General features: G+C 43.1%; 1 protein-coding gene across 3 annotated transcripts in view; it reads right to left on the bottom strand.

Moving 5' to 3' along the window:
* Positions 1 to 21,653, bottom strand: part of dnm3a (dynamin 3a) — a 240,778-nt gene that overhangs the window by 90,859 nt on the left and 128,266 nt on the right. For all 3 annotated transcript variants that reach the window (XM_067990705.1, XM_067990707.1, XM_067990706.1), the window contains exons 13-16: positions 19,528 to 19,579; positions 18,598 to 18,644; positions 10,923 to 10,974; positions 9,815 to 9,928 (exon numbers count right to left, since the gene is read on the bottom strand). In XM_067990705.1, the coding sequence (XP_067846806.1) occupies positions 9,815 to 9,928; positions 10,923 to 10,974; positions 18,598 to 18,644; positions 19,528 to 19,579 (265 nt within the window). The remainder of the gene's footprint in view (positions 1 to 9,814; positions 9,929 to 10,922; positions 10,975 to 18,597; positions 18,645 to 19,527; positions 19,580 to 21,653) is intronic.

Genomic DNA, 21,653 nt, shown 5'->3' with positions numbered 1-21,653 from the left:
ACATTTTAAAATGTCTCATCATCAACTAGCCATCCTTTTAAAAAATTCACAAATATAATAGCTAAAATTGTATACCATCTTTTCTATTTTCAAACACTGTACTGACCAGTTATTTTTCTTTTAATTACTGACATATTTAAACTTTTGAGGTGGAATTCATTCACAAAGAGTGAACATATTTCTAGGATCAACAGCTAACTAAGTAGTGTTACCACTGAGCTCCAGCTTATTACATTCCTGAACTGTGAAACCCTGACACAGGCACAAAGTTGTTTAAATTAGATTTAACTTTTTTCCCCCACAAGAAAAACGCACAAGAATCTAACACAGTTAAATACATATATCAAATTCCCATGTTAATTATCTGTTTAAAAAAATACAAGGTACACTCTAGCACTTACTTTGTTCTCGTGATAGTGCTGGCAATCTTCTATAGGTGCTTTTATACTAAGGGGGTGCAGACAACTGTAGACTTTGTTCTGTATGCACTTGTACAAGCCCTGCTCCCTTATTCCAGCAACATCATACACCCATTAAAATTTGGGTCTATGATGCCATCTGATTAAGGAAGCAAGCAGAAACAAAAATGAGCCCAGCGCACCCATTGAGATTGGTTCCTCAGTCCGAATGTGGCATGTGCATGTCACTCTCCTGAAAATGCATGGAGTTAAAAGCCCCGTACAGGTATCTAAATAACCTGATCGAGGACTAAATTCCACTGTTAGGGAGTGATTTTGTGTAGCTGCTGATACTTCTGTTCCTCAAAGTACTTTTCTACCTATTAGTATTTAGTAATGCATAGTTCTATAAATGCTTTTCCTGATCCAAAATGGACTTTAGCAGCTTAAAATACATAAAGCACATTTTCAGCACCTGGCCACTGCATCAAATAAATTTCCATCAGTTCCTTTGTAGTACTCAAAAAAGAGATAAAAGATAAACTATAATAAATGGAAAGGGGGAGGAGGATAAAATATTCAACACTAATGTATTTTGCTGCATGATAAAATGAAAATTAGCCCATATATACTATGGCCCAGAATTTGCTGGAACGGGGCACCTCGCAGAGTCTCTCATTAGTTTGATTTTTTCCCTCACCATTCAGTTTGAAATATTTTTGTGCCGCAAATTGTTGGAAGTGCAAGTTGATAATGGTGCAACAAGGACACGGGGCATCTGGGACCTTGGTGAATGACGGGACCAATAGTCTATCTCCTTACCCAACAAAATTTAAGGATAGAGAAAGAAACAGAGCAATGAGAGAGGGAAATAGGATGAGTCAAATTAGGTATAGTTACAGAAATAAAGAGAAGGAAAGAAAGATTGGATTAAGAGAGAGAGAAAAAAGAAATAGACAGGAAAAGTAAGAAACATTTTTTTAAAAATTAATTTTAAAAACCTTCAAGAACAATTTACTACCTGCAGGAATGAGACTCCAGTTTCAACTGTTCCCTTTCTAGGTTGAGAGACAGTGCAGGGACATAAATCTAGTTATTAAAAGGGTTCTTACACTGTTAAGTACCAGCCCTAACTTTCTGCGGCGAGTTTAATTTGTATATACTGCGCAAATGCAGCAATTTCTTGAAACTCATGGGGAAGTTTAGGGTGAGCTGCCATTTTCGCGAGGCTAACGGTGGAGTGGCACAAATCATCCAGGTACAGTAGTGGTTATGTTACTGGACTAGTAATTCAGAGGCCTGCACTAATAATCCAGAGTCATAAGTTCAAATCCTGACATGGCAGCTGGGGAATTTAAATTCAATTAAATAAAATCTGGAATAAAAACCTAGGGCCCGATATTAGGAGGGAGGCAGGTTGGCAGCGGAGGGTCGACTGGGCGGGTGGGTAACGCGCCCAGTGAATTCAGGGTGCTTTGCACGTGATCGCAGCCTAATTGAAGGTACTTACGTGTGCTTCCGGGTTTCCCGTTCCAGACCTGCGCAGCGGGCGCACCCGCATCACAGGCTGTCAGCAGGAGGAGCCCTATTTAAAGGGGCAGTCCTCCAATGCTCCTCCTGCAGCAAAGAAACAATTTTGGAGGATGGAGCAGGCCAGAGGCAAGGTTGCTCCAAGGTTCTCTGACGCCTCACTCCAGGTGCTGCTCGATGGGGTCAGGAGGAGGAGGGAAATGTTTTTTCCATTGGATGGGAGGAGGTGGCCTCCCTCCGCCACCAAGAAGGCCTGGCTGGAGGTGGCCGAGGAGGTCAGCAGCAGCGGCAATGTGTGCAGAACCTGGGTCCAGTGCAGGAAGCGATTTAATGACCTAACCAGATCAGCCAAAGTGAGTATACTTACACATTCTCCCACATTCCGTCTTCCACATCACCTCCACCACCACACAACTCCTTCTGCACTGCCACCACAACACTCTCGCATCACTCCTCACATTCACTCAACCATCATCCTCACCTTGCCTGCACTTACTCACCGCCCCCCCACAGTTCCCATTCGAACACTACCATGCAACCCAATCCTCATACAATCTCATGGTTATGTCTCACATGCACCCTCCCATGCATCTCCCTCACGCTCACCCCCACCCACACCAATGCATGAGGCGGATCACCATGCAACCATCGCTCAATCACGCATCTATGTTTTGCCTTGATAGGAGAAGAGAGGCCAGAATGCCTGGGAGAGGGCAAGGACCGGAGGATGCCCGCCACACCAGGTGGTCTTAACAGACGCGGAGCAGCAGGCACTCGAAATAAGCCGTCCGCTGAGTGCCTGTCCAAGGCGGATGCCGACGCTGAGACTGCACAAGCGGCTGGTGACATAAATCTAACACTCAGCACTCATGATAGCGAATGATCTTAGCATCACTTGGCATCTGCAGCACCTCAACATCCGTCCACATGCTTAATATTGCTTTCTGTTCTTTTGCAGGGCCATCTGCGAGCGCCGTGACTGCGGAGGGCGATTCCTCAGAGGACCTGCCGGCCTCTGAGGGTGCATCGTCACATCTGAGCCAGCCATCCATCAGCACAGATACACACACCTCAGTGGGTCCCCGTCCTCACTTAGTTGGGCTTGCACATGGTGAGTCACCACGCACATGTGAGCATGAGCAGACCCTGGTAGCAGGGGCAGGCGTAGAGGGTCCGCGTCGGTGGGAGCACTCTTCTCCAGGCTCTGCTCAGCTGGACCCAGATGCTGAACCCTGGGGGCCAGCCATGAAAAGGAGAGTCATCGAGGGCCAGCAGCACATTGCTGAGGTACTGGAACAGTTGCCACGCGCACTCTCCACAATCGCGCAGAGGATGGAGGAGTCCAGCTCCTGCACGAGTGGAATGTTGACACAAGTACAGGAGAGTATCTCAGAGATAGTGTCACAGGGACGTGAAGGCATCTCTGAGATAGTGTCGCAGGTAGGTGCGGGAATGTCTGTGATGGAGGAAAGGCTAGCCTCCATCGAGCTTCAAGCACGGCTCAACAATGAGTCCATTCAGGCCCTGACAACGGCCGTTTGGATTCAGGGTGAGCAACATTCTGCCGCCTTAAACAGGCTGACAGATACCTTACAACTGGTCTTCCAAGGCTTCACACAAGTCCTCCAAACTGTCGTCCAGCAGGGTGGAAGGAGTGATATGGGCCTGGGCCAGGAGAGGGATGATGGTGAAAGGGGACATGGAAGTGGGGACGCCACTCAAAGCGCTCCCACGTCTCACCCGTTGCCCCCCTCTCAACCAGCACCCGCAATGCTGGCCCCTCTCCAGGTGGCCGAGCCTGCCCCTGCACAGGTGAAGGTGGAGCAGTCTTTGGAGGGGCCCTCATGGGCACAGAGACCCAGAGGGCGTCCGTGCAAAGCATCTCATCAGTCAGAGCATGGACAAGAGCAACCTGCCACTACCTCTGCTGAAGCCACAGGGGTAGCACCACGTAAGGGTTCCCGTAAATGTAAGGCGAAGGTTTTGTGAGCACAAAGGGGATGCACAAGGGTGTAAGACAAAATGTCATGTTTTTGATTTACTTTTGTTTGTTTTGCAAAAAAACATAAAAATTTGTTATCACCACTACCGCCACGTCTTTGCAAATCTCATCTGGTTTGTGCAATAATGCCCTTTCCTGAGGATCACCATGAAGGCCCACAACTGATGTCACCCATTGTGTCACTGCAGAGTGGGTGCAGGTGTATTTGCAGGGCTCTTTTGTGCAGACAACTGAGAGACGCCGACGATGTCCCCGGTGGCACCCTGGAAGGATGCGGAGGAGAAGTTGTTGAGGGCAGTGGTGACTTTGACAGCGACAGGTAAGAAGATGGTGCTCGGGCCAGCCGGGAGCAGCTCGGCATCGAGGCGGTTGCAGATGTCCACGACCACATATCGATTGACTCTGAGCCTCCGTGTGCACTGCTCCTCAGAGAGGTCCAGGAAGCTGAGCCTCGGTTGTAGACCCTGTGGCGAGGGTAGTGCCTTCTGCGATGCATCCCTCTCTGCGGTTGCCCTCCCTCCTGCTGTGCAGGTGGATGTGTCACAGCACTGTGTTGTGGTGTTCCATGTGTCAGAAGTAGATGGCGTGGCCGGCGAGGCTGGTGATGCTGTTCGTCCTCCAAGGAGGTCATGACTGCAGCTATTGCAGCCCCGAACCGGAAGATATATGTTTGAGGGGGTCTGCAAGGTAGGTAAATGTGTCTGCACACAGGGGTTGAGGTTGTAAGTTTGTGATTTTTTGTGTTAGGAGGAGGGTGGTGCTGGCCAAACTTTGTCCAAAGTGACAAGAGTGGCCTCCTGCAATGAGTGAGGGTCTCCCCCTCCCACCTGTCAAATGGACCTTTGCAGCTGCCACAGGCTGGTGGCTGCAACACGTCCATTTCAACTGGGAGTGTTTCCCCCAGTACGGGAAACACGCTCAGTTGACCTGAAAATCCCACCTCTCCTAAAATATGCTCCAAATCAGGTCTCCTAACGACCTGAAGTATCAAATTAATTGATTAAAGCCATTGGGAGTCCCGCATGCGGGGGCTGCGCGCGCATCTAAGTGCGTCATTGGGTAACCCGGAAGTGGGCGGGTTGGAGCCGGACTCCGGACTCCGGACCCGCCCCGGGAATCCCCAATTTTCGGAGCCCCCCTGCCACGAACGCACCCGCTTGGACATCCGAAAATCGAGCTCCTAGTATCAGTGATGGTGACCATGAAACTACTGGATTGTCGTAAAAACCCATTGGTTCACTAATGTCCTTTAGGGAAAGAAACCTGCCATCCTTACCCGGTCTGGCCTATATGTGGCTCCTGATCCACAGCAATGTGGTTGATTCTTAACTGACCTCTAAAGTGGCCCAGCAAGCCATTCAGTTGTACAATCCCGCTACAAAAAGTCATAATAAAAATAAATCCGGACGGACCACCTGGCATCAGACCACTAGGCACTGGACACAACATAGGCAAAGGAAAACCTAGCCCAGTCGACCCTGCAAAGTCCTCCTTGCTAACATCTGGGGACTTGTGCCAAAATTGGGAGAGCTGTCCCACAGACTAGCCAAGCAACAGCCTGTCATAACCATACTCACAGAATCATACCTTTCAGCCAATGTCCCAGACTCCTGCATCACCATTCCTGAGTATGTCATGTCCCACTGGCAGGACAGACCCACCAGAGGTGGCGGTACAGTGATATACAGTCAGGAGGGAGTGGCCCTGGGAGTCCTTAACATTGACTCCGGACCCCATGAAATCTTATGGCATCAGGTCAAACATGGGCAAGGAAATCTCCTGCTAATTACCACCTACTGCCCTCCCTCAGCTGATGAATCAGTACTCCTCCATGTTGAGCACCACTTGGAGGGAGCACTGAGGGTAGAAAGGGCACAGAATGTACTCTGGGTGGGGGACTTCAATGTCCATCACCAAGAGTAGCTCAGTAGTACCTCTATTGACTGAGTTGGCCAAGTCGTGAAGGACATAGCTACCAGATTGGGCCTGCGGCAGGTGGTGAGAGAACCAAAACGAGGGAAAAACCTACTTGACCTCGTCCTCACCAATCTACCTGTCGCAGACGCATCTGTTCATGACAATACTGGCAGGAGTGACCACCGCACAGTCCTTGTGGAGACAAAGTCCCGTCTTCACACTGAGGACACCATCCAACGTGTTGTGTGGCACTATTGCTGTGCTAAATGGGATAGATTCAGAACAAATCTAACAGCACAAAACTGGGCATCCATGAGGCACTGTGGGCCATCAGCAGCAACAGAACTGTATTCCACCACAATCTGTAACCTCATGGCCCGGCATATTCCTCACTCTACGATTACCAATAAGCCAGGGGATCAACCCTGGTTCAATGAGGAGTGTAGAAGAGCATGCCGGGAGCAGCACCAGGTGTACCTAAAAATGAGGTGCCAACCTGGTGAAGCTACAATATAGGACTACATGCATACTGAATAGCGGAAGCAGCATGCTATAGGCAGAGCTAAGCGATCCCACTACCAACGGATCAGATCAAAGCTCTGCAGTCCTGCCACATCCAGTCGTGAATGGTGGTGGAACAATTAAACAACTAACGGGGGGAGGAGGCTCCGTGAACATCCCCATGCTCAATGATAGCAGAGTCCAGCATGTGAGTGCAAAAGACAAGGCTGAAGCGTTTGCAACCATCTTCAGCCAGAAGTTTCGAGTGGATGATCCATCTCGGCCTCCTCCCGAGATCCCCACCATCACAGAAGCCAGTCTTCAGCCAAGTCGATTCACTCCACGTGATATCAAGAAACGGCTAAGTGATACAGCAAAGGTTATGGGCCCCGACGACATCCCAGCTGTAGAGCTGAATAATTGTGCTCCAGAACTAGCCGCGCCTCTAGCCAAGCTGTTCCAGTAGAGCTACAACACTGACATCTACCCGGCAAATCATCAGCAAAGTGATGGAAGATGTCATCGACAGTGCTGTCAAGTGGCACTTACTCACCAATAACCTGCTCACCGATATTCAGCTTGGGTTCCACCAGGACCACTTGGTGCCAGACCTCATTTCAGCCTTGTTCCAAACGTGGACAAAAGAGCTGAATTCCAGAGGTGAGGTGAGAGTTACTGCCCTTGACATCAAGGCAGCATTTGACGGAGTGTGGCATCAATGAGCCCTAGTAAAATTGAAGTCAATGGGAATCAGGGGGAAAACTCTCCAGTGGCTGGAGTCATACATAGCACAAAGGAAGATGATAGCGGTTGTTGGAGGCCAATCATCTGAGCCCTAGGCCATCGCTGCAGGAATTCCTCAGGGCTGTGTCCTAGGCCCAACCATCTTCAGCTGCTTCATCAATGACCTTCCCTCCATCATAAGGTCAGAAATGGGGATGTTTGCACAGTGTTCAGTTCCATTCACAACCCCTCAGATAATGAAGCAGTCCGTGCCCACATGCAGCAAGACCTGGACAACATCCAGGCTTGGGCTGAAAATTGGCAAGTAACATTCGTGCCAGACAAGTGCCAGGCAATGACCATCTCCAACAAGAGAGAGTCTAACCACCTCCCCATGACATTCAACGGCATTACCATCGCCGAATCCCCCACCATCAACATCCTGGAGGTCACCACTGAACAGAAACTTAACTGGACCCGCCACATAAATACTGTGGCTACAAGAGCAGGTCAGAGGCTGGGTATTCTGCGGCAAGTGACTCACCTCCTGACTCCCCATAGCCTTTCCACCAACTACAAAGCACAAGTCAGGAGTGTGATGGAACACTCTCCACTTGCCTGGATAAGTGTAGCTCCAACAACACTCAAGAAGCTCGACACAATCCAGGACAAAGCAGCCCGCTTGATTGGCACCCCATCCACCATCTTAAACATTCACTCCCTCCACCACTGGTACCATCTACAAGATGCACTGCAGCAACTCGCCAAGGCTTCTTTGACAGCACCTCCCAAACCCGCAACCTCTACCACCTAGAAGGGCAAGGGCAGCAGGCACGTGGGAACACACCTGCATGTCGCCCTCTAAGTCACACACCATCCTGACTTGGGAATATATCGCCGTACCTTCATCGTCGCTGGATCAAAATCCTGGAACTCCCTACCTAACTGCACTGTGGGAGAACCTTCACCACACAGTCGGCAGTGGTTCAAGAAGGCTGCTCACCACCAGCTTCTCAAGGACAATTAGTGATGGGTAATAAATGCCGGCCTTGCCAGCGACGCCGACATCCCATGAATGAATTAAAAAAAGTCACGATTCGCAACTCACTGGGTATCTCTTCCTCGTCACAAATTGCTGGACAATTTATACACTAGCAATGCCATGCGCATTAAACTTGCCATTATTTTCCCCGCAAATTCTTGGCCACAGTTGTATACCATACCTATAGGGTTCACAAAAAATATAATAGGCATTTTTTTACTGACTATAATTTGTAACTGATTAATCAGTAATATTTAACCAATTGACAGGCCTGTGTTATGTTATTATGGCTTTCAAATCAGTAAATGTATTTTTGGATATCACAAGTCTCATAAGTTAATAACACCATAGATATGAGGAATTTCCAATAGCCTTTCTTAAAAATGAAGAAATATCTGCAATGCACCATCAATCATATGGCCATTTATATTCGGGGGCGGGGGGAGGTAGCCACTATTAAATGCAATTTAGAACCTGTTGCCTGGAAGGAATTAACTTGAGTTATTATTGTTCAAACTCTCACAGCAGTTAATTATCACATTCCTGGGCTGTGAAACTCTCCCCAACAGAGCGAACAAAACGCTATTTATATCTCAGGCTTAAACTACAGTTAACTGTTTCCACAAGAAAATCTTTACTGTCTTTCACAACTATGCATCTACTTTTTAAATTGGCAGTTGCATTAACTTTACTGCTGATGGTATTTTTTTGAAAAAGTAACTTTGAATATTTTCTCCATTATGTTTCTCTTACTTTTGTTTTTCGGCGTATTTTGTGCTCAAGGTCAGGGATGTGTGCGCTTCGGAATTTTACATTTTCCCACTCTTTATACCAAGTTTTTGGTCATCCTCCTAATATCTCAGTCTTTGGCTCACCACCCATTCTTATTTGACCACCTCTCTGTGAAGTACCTTTGGACAAGTTTCTACATTAGTGACATTATATAAATGCAAGTTGCTGTTGTTGGTATAGTAATAGTATCAAGCGCTCCTAGGGCAGGGTTATTACAACCAAATGCAGAGTGAGCACACTTTCTAGTCTGCCCTAACAATGTCTTTAAACCCAAGCTCAGAAGAGCAGCTATTACTGTGCCAACAACACATTTCCATTTCCCACACCCTCGTGGCTTTGAGTGAGATTTACCACCCATGTTGAATTTCTGGACAGTTTTTACACTATGGAGTTGTGCCCGTTAGGAACCAAGTTAAGACCGTCTTGAAATCATCTCACATGGGATCCTTACAAGTGCAGAAAGGAGACATGCATCCCACCAGTCTGGCCAGATTTGAAATAAAGGGATAGTATTTTAAAACACTGCATCACACAGTGTTTCCCCACATGCTTTAAAAATTATTTTCACTCTGGGCCACATGCTATTCCCCAGCTGATGAGAGGTGGTGAAGGAGGTACTCAACATTGACACTGAAAGGCTCACCCTCCAGTTTTCTCTCACTTCTAATGAGGAGGTACATTGCCTTGTTTCTGCATTTACCCTGATGGTCCAGCCAAGATTCTGAACATGACTTGTGGGGAATTGTGGACATGGACCCACATCCTACACTCCACATGAAGAATTTTGGTGCATCAACACACTATACTGCTAGTGACCTAAGATTCTAATCGCTGTATGCAACAACATCCTATCAATAGAATAATTACAGTAAATTATACTGTTGCAAGGGTACATGCATGCCTTCTTACCTCTTCGTCCTTGAACCAACAGAGACTCTCTGCAGTCAGCACAAACCAGTATTCCTTGGAACCTCCTTTTATGATGCTAATGTTGCTGATGGTGAGCCAGCCTTTTCTTACCACCTACAGAGAATTATGGATAGGCAAAAAGACTTAACACCTTGGTTAAAGAATAGCTTCTACTTACTAGTCTACCTGAATAAGTGGTTACTAATGCTGTTTTTATACTGCAAAGTTAACACCAGTGCCTTGCTTTTTGTTCTTGCAGTGCTAGCACCATGGCACAGCATAATACGGCTGGCACCACCTGATTTTCAAATTGACACTGGCAGTGAAAGTACCTACAAAGCAAAGGTTCCACACCATAAGTGCTGTGTAGCAAGTCCAACGCAACTGGAGCTGCACCACATCTCTGCTGCTTTTCATTTCACGATACACATGTTGGTGTCATTGTAAGCATGAGTAACAACACGAGATATGTGCACTCCAGCGCGCGTGCACACACACGCACACACACAGGAGCCCAAGATCATCACATTGTTCACCCCAAAGCATGTTAACATTATGGGCATGATTTTAGCGAAGGGTGGGGGGGATGGAATTCCTGATGGGAAACCCAGAAGTACGATTTTTCTGGTCGAGCATACGATTTTGACGTAAGGACGGCTTGCGGGGGGTGGGGTTAGGGTCACTGGAGGGGGGGCAATCATAGGGGGGGTTGGGGGTCATCGCAGGGGATTGGAGATTGTGAGGGGGGGTGGGTCAGTTGATCACGTTTGTAGGGTCGCTGCAGGTAGGCTGGCTGGGCCTAAGGGAAGCACTCCTGCTCCTCCGGGCCCATAAGCTGTGCTATAAAGGCACTTGCCTGCAGTTCTGGACCTTCTCGCCTCCTCTGTGAAGCAGAAGGCTCGGGACTCCTGGCCCCCAGGGGTTAAAAACAAAAAATCTGTAAAAATGGAGGCCTGCAACCTCCTTGAAAGCTTTTACTGACCAACCCGCCTCCTGAGATGGGTTGGTCGCCCACCCCAGTGAAAACCAGAAGTGGGCGGGTTGGAGGTGGGTTTTAGATTTAAAAATTTTTTTTTACTGCCCCCCCCACTCCCCGCCCCCAACCCACCTGTTTTTCCCATTTAAAATCATGCCAAATGATTCTGCACCGTTTGCCTGAACTGCAATGAAAATGACAGAGTATAAAGACAGCATAAACATTAATACTACAGAATACTGCAGCAGTGAGCAGCCAACAAAATGGAAAATACAGACTTAACAATTTTCATGTCAATCCTGCAATATTCAGCATTTTTTGTATTAAAAAAGTAGCCACTTTATTTGCATTTTATGAAATAAAAATCTATTCATTTGATGGATTTTCAATCTATCTTTCCTCATTAAAAATTCACCTAGTGTGAACTTTCATTATTGAAAGTACCATATGCCTGTGAAATAGAATAACTTTGTTTCTTAAACTGACTTTTCTAAATGATTAAGATGCTTAGCTGTTATCTGAAGTTTTAAAAAAACTCTTTTTGCCCCCCATGTGCAGTGTGTGTGCGTTCGACGTCTTGGCAACAATATTAATGGCACAAAAATATAAACATCAGTCTACACCACCAAATTTGAGGCAGTAGCTAAAATCCCTATTCACATTTGCTATTTTCAATCTAAGGAACTTCTAAAGCAGTAATAAACGCATATCAGTAAGAACTAGTATCGCAGAACAAGAAAGGGTTAAAGTTGAATCCATAACCCCACACTCCCATCAAGTAGCCCCACTCAAAAGAAACACGGCTCGGATAATCAGGGCCAGAATGCTGTAGCCCCATCACCTTTCTCAGTTTCCTTCAAGCGCGGCTTCTATGCTGGGATCACGCCTACAATGCCATCTCTGCAAACACCTTCAGAATGAAGGTCTTTGAAAACTGCCTGAACAGGAAAAAGAAATTGGTGGATATCATATTAGACACCAGCTCCAACTTCAGTGGGACTGTCCTTATTATAACCTTATTTTCCCAAGTCCCAATCGTAACAGATGAGGACCTGCTTTTTTAAGCCCATTCTACCACCTACAGGGCATAAAAATATGCACCAAACAATTTCAAATGCAACAAAATAAGGAAAAATCCACTCCATTTGGCGTCACAAAAAAATACATTTTTTATGTCTTTGCTCTATCCACCACTCTATCATGGTGACGTTTGTTAACCATGTAGGAGGTGTGAAAAATAAATATTATAAAACAAAGTGGCCTAGAACCTATCTGGAATTATAGATTTAGGTGTCTAATGAATTTGGAGCACTCCAAATACCCAAGGTAACAAAAGTGGCCCTGGGTATTTGGGGTGCTCTAAATTCAGTAGATAGGAAGTTTCACGTTTTGCGGAAAGAGAGGAAATGTTACTGCCGTTCCCACTCCCTCTCCGCCCCACAAAAAGTGTTTGGCATTTAAGTGAAAAATATCCTTTTCCACTGTTCTGTCTCTTTTTCCTAACCCGCATGTCATTAGACAACAGCACTGGAGCCTGGTGGGTAATCTGAAACAAACCAAGAAAACCACAATCCTGGTATTGGAAGCACTGTCCATCCAAAATGTAGGAGCCACTGAAATCCAATTTGTAGTGGCAAGTAAGGTTATCAACCAAGAACCACATACTTTACAGCAAACATCTAACTGTAGTAAAAATATTTACCTCTATCTTCTCCTTCAACAAAAACAAAACACAGCCACTCATATAGACTACACGCAATAAGAATTCTCAGTTTGTGCAGCAAAGAATGTAGATCAGTGGCCTTTAATCTAGTTCAAAAATGTCTGATCTAGTGTCCAATTAGTCCGAAAAATAGAAATGTAACTACCTAGCAATCATTTCTTTGGATAACCAAATAAGTTTCTTGCTTTCTTTTAAATGAAAAAATCAACAGGAAGGTTTTTCTCTGTGAGAAATGTCTGAATCCTACATTTGAGAAATGGGTAACTTTAAAGCCTGACATCTGAGCCATGGAGTCTTCATTCCAAGTTCCATTTGAAGCATGATGTAGGTAGTTCCGGAGACTCACTGAAATGAGAAAGAAGCTAGTCGGAAAACGATAGATATGGTGGCTCTATGGCGAAGATACAGTGTGCTTGGCAGATATAGTGGTTATTAGGAAGACACTTGAAGTCACAGTTAAAGGAGATGGTGAAATTGTTGGTACATACTTACCCCTGAAGTATGCCTCAGATATTTGTTTCTTGATGGGAGGGGGGGGGGTGCGGAAATAAGTAAATCAAACTTGAAGGGCTCCTCTGTGGTGTGTAAAATAGAAAGCCAACAAATTTTTGTGCAAAACACAGACAACAGGAAGAGAACACATTCCAAAGAGATCTTTTGGCTTATGTCATTGGATCACATCCATTTTCCTCTGATTGACACAACACATATACTACCAACTGGCTTCTAAAGAGGAGACCTAGGCTTTATTTTTTAAAAGGAGCTTTATTTTAAAACACACCATTAGAAAAATGAAATACCTGAAATAATTCTATAATTAAGTGCTTCCCATTCAAAAGTATTTACCTCTAGAGTTGCTTTCTCTGTCAAGAAATCAAATGTAGTCATTCGTGGATTACATGCAATGATGATTGTCAGGACCAGACTAAGATTCTACCATGGGACTGGATATATGTCTCGGAGGCTGAGAGTGCAATATTACTTTAAAACATAACTAATCACACATTGGGATTAGCAGCCAGTGGAAGACTCTGGACCTCCTGTCTTGCAGTCATAGTGGTTGAGGTCTGAACCTTCAGAGTACCAAGCACAATACGCTTTGTAAATCATTCATGTTTTTTAAATGAAAAAATAAACACACTTAAAACTCTGGGTTGTCTGGATATAATGGAGTGGCTAACTGAAGCTGCTCACACAACCAAGAAATAACTTCCAGAATAGTGACTGTAACTGCTACCAGTGGGTCTTCATGAACATGAGCTGCCGTTTGTGTCTTCGCTGAACCAATCCTATCAAAAGCAAAGCCTATCCAGAGGCTGGGGAAGAGAAAAATTTTTTGAAAATTTAAAAAAAAAACTTTGATCACATTCGGATGTTTGTTTTTTATTTTCAGTGAACTTTGAATTCCAAGAAAACATTATTCATCAGATCTGCCACAATCTTACTTGTGAAGAAGGGACACATCTGTGAATTTTCTGGTGTCTCGCAAATTCTCCACATTTCATGCTTTAAAATTGCTGGTGAAGGCATCCTGGGGACAAATATTCTGTGTAGAACCTCTCATCAGTAACATTCCGAGTGGGGGAAGTGAGCTATAAGCAGGGCATTTTATTCACATTTTACTGGACCAGAATTTCATGTCACTGGGTGGGGGCAGGGGAGGGAGAAGAATTAATCTACTTTAGATGATCACACTCAGGTTTATTACTACATTAATCATTCCGCACAGAATCACAAAGAACAGTAATGGAATTTAATGAAAGAAAACCAATATAATAAAAGCTAGGAACAAAAAATATGCTTTACTTCAAACTCATAAATAATTACTTTGTGTAACAGAATCTTTGCAACTTCTTTTACGGTACAGAATTTGAGCTCCCCAATGGCTTCATGGATATATGCACCACCTGTTGTGTATTGAACCATTCAAACCACAAGGTTCCAGCTCAATTCTGATCTGAGGTAGCTATTCTCATCCAGGACAACAGTTGGAATGCCACAATTGGCCTCAACACCCCTAGGGTGGCTGGGAAAGAGAGCCAGGGCTTCTGTTTTGATTCTTACCCAGTGACCCTGCTGGAAAGTGCACATGTGGAGTCCACGTGAGTACAAAGCCAGATTGAAGTCAATGTGAATCAGGGGGAAATCTCTCCAGTGGCTGGAGTGATACCTAGCACAAAGGAAGATGGTAGTGCTTGTTGGGAGGCCAATCATCTCAGCCCCAGGACATTGCTGCAGGAGTTCCTTCAGCTGCTTCATCAATGACCTTCCCTCCATCATAAGGTCAGAAATGGGGATGTTCGCTGATGATTGCACAGTGTTCAGTTCCATTCACAACCCCTCAGATAATGAAGCAGTCCGTGCCCGCATGCAGCAAGACCTGGACAACATCCAGGCTTGGACTCATAAGTGGCAAGTAACATTCGTGCCAGACCAGTGCCAGGCAATGACCATCTCCAACATGAGTCTAACCACCTCCCCTTGACATTCAACGAGATTACCATCGCCGAATCCCCCACCATCAACATCTTGGGGGTCACCATTGACCAGAAACTTATCTGGACCAGCCACATAAATACTGTGGCTACAAGAGCAGGTCAGAGGCTGGGTATTCTGTGGCGAGTGACTCACCTCCTGACTCCCCAAAGCCTTTCCATCATCTACAAGGCACAGGTCAGGAGTGTGAATGGAATACTCTCCACTTGCCTGGATGAGTGCAGCTCCAACGACACTCAAGAAGCTCAACACCATCCAGGACAAAGCAGCCCGCTTGATTGGCACCCCATCCACCACCCTAAACATTCACTCCCTTCACCACCGGCACACTGTAGCTGCAGTGTGTACCATCCACAGGATGCACTGCAGCAACTCGCCAAGTCTTCTTCGACAGCACTTCCCAAACCCGCGACCTCTACCACCTAGAAGGACAAGGGTAGCAGGCATGTGGGAACACCACCACCTGCACATTCCCCTCCAAGTTACACACCATCCCGACTTGGAAATATATCGCCGTTCCTTCATCGTCGTTGGGTCAAAATCCTGGAACTCCCTACCTAACAGCACTGTGGGAGAACCTTCACCACACGGACTGCAGCGGTGCAAGGTGGCGGCTCACCACCATTTTCTCAAGGGCAATTAGGGATGGGCAATAAATGCTGGCCTTGCCAGCTACACCCACATCCCATGAACAAATAAAAATAAAAGATTCAGCTGTGGTGACCTCTATGGTAAAGTAGCTTGCCAACACTCATTGTCCAGGCTGATGAAGAATGGCCCTCAGGCAAGTACTGCAACCATGGTCCAGCAAGAGTCAGCTGCTCAAGGGGGGCAGAAAATTGGAAGAATTATTTATAAATATAAACTTGCTGAAAAAGAATCAATACTTTGGTACCCTAGCGGCACACTTTGGTGTGTGTGAGCTATTCTATGGGAATTGTTAAATGTTGGCTATTCTCCGTAATTCCTCAAACAGCACAGTCCTTATATAAGGGGTGCAGAAGCTAGCAGCAAAGGCTTGAAGTCAGCCTGCATCACTCTTGTACACCTCCTTTTAGTCAATAATAGGACACCACCGGAAAGCAACTGAAAGCAGGTCATCCAACACCCCCTCAGTCAGAGAACGGTGACTGGGGCAGAGTGACACAGAGACAGGGAGAAATAAGCCAACAAAATTTGGGTTTGGGGACTGACAAAGAAATTTAAAAAGTCAGCCTGATGTGCAGGTAATTCTATAAAAATTTTACCAAAATATGAAACAAAATCTAGGAAGTAATGTTTGACATTTATAAATTAGTGGGTGAAATGTGAATTTCCAGGCTGCTGTGATAATTTTATATATTAGCTAAAACAAGTGGATCGATATTAAATCATTATTTTCCTGTAAATTATAAACTACTACAAATTAGTATTTAACAGTATTTTTCTATACCAATATAACAGTGTTAAAAAAAGATTTACCGTTACTGCAGAGGACACTGCTAGTAATGGTTCTTTTTTGCTTCATTTCTAGCTAGAATCTGCTAATAGATCTGAGTCAACTGTTCGTCATGCTGTGACTGACCTCTGCTGCAGTGTACAGAGTAGAGAAATACAGCAACAGACTACAGGCAATTTCACTGCCATCCCTGCTTCAGCTCATCAGAAATCAATTCACTCTTAAACCAACAGCATCTTATGCTGTTGCAGAAGCAACACCAAAACACAAAACATGTTTTCACTAAATGTTTCTTCCCTACTCCAGAAAAAAAGTTACTGTGAAAGTATGTTAAATAAATGGAGTGGGTTTAATAAAGAAAAATAATAAAATGCTGAGAAAATTGGAGGTTGAAGAATATAATAAAATGTTGAGAAGCTTATACAGCGTTAAAGTATTTAGTTAATATGTAATGAAAAATATATATATACTGTGTGTGTGTGCGCAGCATTGACATTTACATCAATAGAAGGATAGGCATTTGATACTCTCGAAAACACAGACAAACTTTTCTAAAATAGACAACAGCCACATCTGGCATGAGAACTTGCTGCACCAGATGAATGTGAAACATCCATTTCTATGGCATTTAGACAATAACGTGGCAATTTGAAGATTATTCTGCAAGTTTATGCACACAAAAGCAGAAGGAAGTACTAGTTGAATAGTTAGAACACATTCACAACATCAACTATCTGTGGCTAGAAAGAAGATTATAAATAGGACTTTGTAGCCTGATTTTTAATACGAGGTCAAGTACAAAATCAACGATCTATAAATCCATATTTTAATCCACAAAGTTATGAACGCCAGTATAATACTATTCCCAATCTGATTTATTCAGCGTGCTTAAAATGAAAGAGAAATTTACACCTGTTGTTTCCTTTTTATATATATTTTAAAGAAGCTATTTTAATTATCTGTTACCTAAATGTGAACATTCTAATTAAGGTGATATCTGCCTCACATGAAATCATTTACTTCAGTTCAGTTTTTGAATCTGGCATCAAAGTTATTCTGTAAGGCCATAGAAAATGTTCTGTAACTTCATTTTGCACAAACATCACATGTTATTTTAATATCATAAAACTGATGTGTTTGAAGTCACAAGACACACTTGTATTCACAAAGGTGTAAAAAAACTTTAGATATACATTTTTAGCACATACTATACATACAAGAGCATATGAGTGCCAAAAATACTAAGAATCTGGTTGCAGAATACAGACATAAAACATTTATGTTTGGAACACTTAACACAAGACAGATATTCCATTGAGTAGTGAGACAAAGCAGGCTGGCAGACTAAATATTTCAAGTCTCATTAAAAAAAAGGCAAGTGATCACCAGTTAAAGAGACAGATCTAAATCAGAACAGACCAAAAGTCCAGCAACGTGCTCACTAATTTTTATAAGACTGAAATTGTTAGTAGCCTTATATATTAACATATATCTCACCAAACATGCACAAAATTAGGGGGCCAATCTTCATTATCCATGTCTCATCAATTCTGCTCAGTTAGCAGTTTTAAAAAAAATAAAACAATTCAAAGCAAGGAAACAGCCTATAGACCATGTCGAATTAGGCAAAATATTGAACACATTCAGAAGATAGTGTTAAGGTTAAATACATAAATATGACAGAAGAAGTATCACAAATGATCAATGAACTATTTATACTGTATAACAACTTAAGCAGGCAGCACAAAACTTAATTTATAGATTCAAAGTTTATATATATCTACATATTCACAAGAGTTAATGTAAGCTTGAAAACCTGATGAGAGAGACTTGGATAATGAAACTGTCAATTTGTAATGTGATATTATAAACATGGAGACTAGAATCCATGTACGGTTCTACATTTTTGCATTGGGATATCTATTTCAATTCAAGAGCATACTAGTTCATACATGTGCATTAAAGTAGTTAGTAACTAAAAAATAAATGGATAAAATCTATCCTTTAACTTTTTGCTGTGCATTAAAGGTGGAAAATATGTAAATGTCCAAAAAAGTTAATAACAAACTGAAGATCAATGTGTTATTTGGTTATAGACAAACTGACATAAAAGTTACAGTGCTCAGTAATAAACCAATAGTGCATCTTACAAAATCTTAGCTCGTACAATTTGCCTCAAGAGTGGAAGATGTGAGTCCTGAAATAGCAAAACAAAAAGAGTGCAACAAAGAAATCCATTGGTAAAAATGTGGGCTTTACGGCACATATTTCAAAACATTAAGTTTAAAATGTCTTTAGGTGCCTGTAGCACAGTTTCACAATAATTGGTTGCCATAGGCCTATACAGAACTATTACAAAAAGAGCCAGCCTTCAATTTCCTGATCAATTTCATCCCCTTTTTGAAAAAAATCCATCAAGCAGATTTTGGGGTTTCCAAACTACATTATATTACTAAATTTTAGGCTGATTAAAAAGCTTTATAATTAACTATGATCAAATTTATTGCACCAGACACTAGAAAAAAATGAGATTGTCAATAGAGGCAACCATTTGACATTGTACACAATTTCAATGAAACAGACATCCTGCCCTCACCTAGAAGGCCTTCCCCTTAGAGTTTTATAAAGGTATGCACATGTCTGAACTAGTAAACTACACTTAATGAAGGCACACAATGATTACTCACCAATAATTCTTCTCCCAAGCAGTAACAAAAAAAACAATCGTAAATAAAAGTGCAATTAGTTGTGATGGAGAACCATGGGAAGTGAAAAAAGAGGCAACAATGGAAAAGTAAAAATGAAGGCAAAGCAGCACAGATGGTGGCAGTGTGATTAAAAGAAAAAAGGCTGTGCAATGTTTGTCTCAGCAAAACAGACTACATTCCAAAAGATGAATTTCAAAAGCAATTTAACAAAATCCAAAAACATACTGCATTAAATGTTCATAATAATGTTGAAAAAAAACCTGCATGTGCAAAAACTGTTGTAAAGAATGTAAATTGAATTAAAATTGCAGAAGCGTGATGCATACACCTATTTGGACCTTTACACGAATTTCAAACTAAAGGAACTCTTACCTGATTCCCAACAGTGTGCTTCTTGCAAAGCTGGCTACTCCTTTGTTGGGCACTACAGAAAAATAAATGTAAGAAGTTACAGAGGGTGAATATCTAGCAAGATATGTTTTTATACCCATGGAAAAGAAGTATCAATTAATTTATGATTTTGATTGTCTTTTTCAGCATTTCACACTAGAAAAATAAAAAGGCAATGGAGAGACGAAGAACATGAACTACATGATTAAAGTTATAAGAATTATTAAGGCAAAGGTAAAAAGTCCTTTGTGCTGAACCAGGAGTAAAGAACAAGGGGTCATAACTCACTAATAAAAGAAAATTGACTTGAGGCACATCTTTATACGCAAGAGTTATAACCTTATGGAAAAACTAGCATCAAGTGCAAGGAATACCAATCTGATGATTATTCAAAAAGAAAATTGACAGGTTCTTGATTCAACAGAGAGTGGAGGGCTTTGGGTTGAATTGGTGTGAATTGTGATTAAAAATAACTTGTCAGAAACACAGGTCCAAAACATAAACCTATGAATTGGAAGAAGCTGGAAGAGTTGAATGGGTTTTCCCCAGTGGTAGTTTATGCCATATTACAGCAAGGCAAATAGTTTATCCTATACCATTACAGAAAAAGAGCTAATTGCAATGTATTTTTGAAGCAGCTTTAAAATATTACCTAATGCCACACGTTGACAAAAAATAAAAGCTAACATTCCATATAATGTAAAGTTTTTTCCTCCAATCATTCTTACTAAAATATAGGACAAGAAAAGCATCCATTTTTTGTAGTGTTCTTGCATCAAGCACTCCTCCTGTCTTTTGAGTACCTCAGCCAGTCAATTCAAAGTTTACTCGCTATTTACATTCTGAGTATTTGTTAAATATAAAACTGCAGTGAGCCGCAAGACCTGAATGGGGTTTTCTACAATCTTATGTTCTTAGGATATCTGAAAAATAATTTAAAAACTTGTTTCCCTAATTTTCAACATCATGGATTTTATTCAAAAGCAAAATACCATTTGGCCCATGTTAGTGCATCCATCCAGACAAAGGACCTACGTTCCCCCATCCCCCCCATCATTTCATCTCAATAATCCTACAAGCGATAGACTTCAAGAGGCTATAGACAAGCTGGTAGAATGGGCGGACACATGGCAAATGAAATTTAACGCAGGGAAATGTGAAGTGATATATTTCAGTAGAAAGAATGAGTAGAGGGAACATAAACTAGAGGGCACAATTCTAAAAGGTGTACAGGAACAGAGATCTGGGGGTATATGTGCACAAATCGTTGAAGGTGGCAGGGCAGGTTGAGAAAGCGGTTAAAAAAGCATACAGGATCCTGGGATTTATAAATAGAGGCATAGAGTACAAAAGCAAGCAAGTCATGTTGAACCTTTATGGAACACTGATTCGATCACAACTGGAGTAGTGTCCAGTTCTGGGCGCCGCATTTTAGGAAAGACCTCAGAGTGGATGCAAAAAAGATTTACTAGAATGATTCCAGGGATGAGGGACTTTAGTTACATGGATAGACTGGAGAAGCTGGGGTTGTTCTCCTTGGAACAGAGAAGGTTGAGAGAGATTTGATCGAGGTATTTAGAATCATGAAGGGTCTAGGCAGAATAGATAGAAAGAAACTGTTCCTATTGGCGGAAGGGTCAAGAACCAGAGGACATAGATTTAAGGTGATTGGCAAAAGAACCAAAGGTGACATGAGGAAAAACTTTTTTACGCAGCGAGTGATTAGGATCTGGAATGCACTGCCCAAGGAGGTGGTAGAGGCAGATTCAATCGTGGCTTTCAAAGGGGAACTGGATAAGTACTTGAAAGGAAAAAATTTGCAGGGCTACGGGGATAGGGCAGGGGAGTGGGACTAGCTGGCTTGCTCTTGCATAGAGCCGCACGGACTCAATGGGCCAAATGGCCTCCTTCCTTGCTGTAACCTTTCTATGATTCTAGGTAGATTATTCCAAATGTCAATTGCTCTCCATGAAAAAATTCTTCCTGATGTCTGTCCTAAGCTTTCCTTTCGTTTGTTTTAACTTATTTAACTATAACTATTACTTTATTAAATCAATAACTTAAACTAGTTAGTTAGTTAATAAAACCAAATATATCGAGTGAATAAA

This window comes from Heptranchias perlo, chromosome 9 (assembly GCF_035084215.1).
Source record: "Heptranchias perlo isolate sHepPer1 chromosome 9, sHepPer1.hap1, whole genome shotgun sequence".
Lineage (NCBI taxonomy): Eukaryota > Metazoa > Chordata > Chondrichthyes > Hexanchiformes > Hexanchidae > Heptranchias > Heptranchias perlo.
The sequence above is the reverse complement of the archived record's forward strand: the minus strand, read 5'-3'. Positions and strand labels throughout refer to the sequence as shown.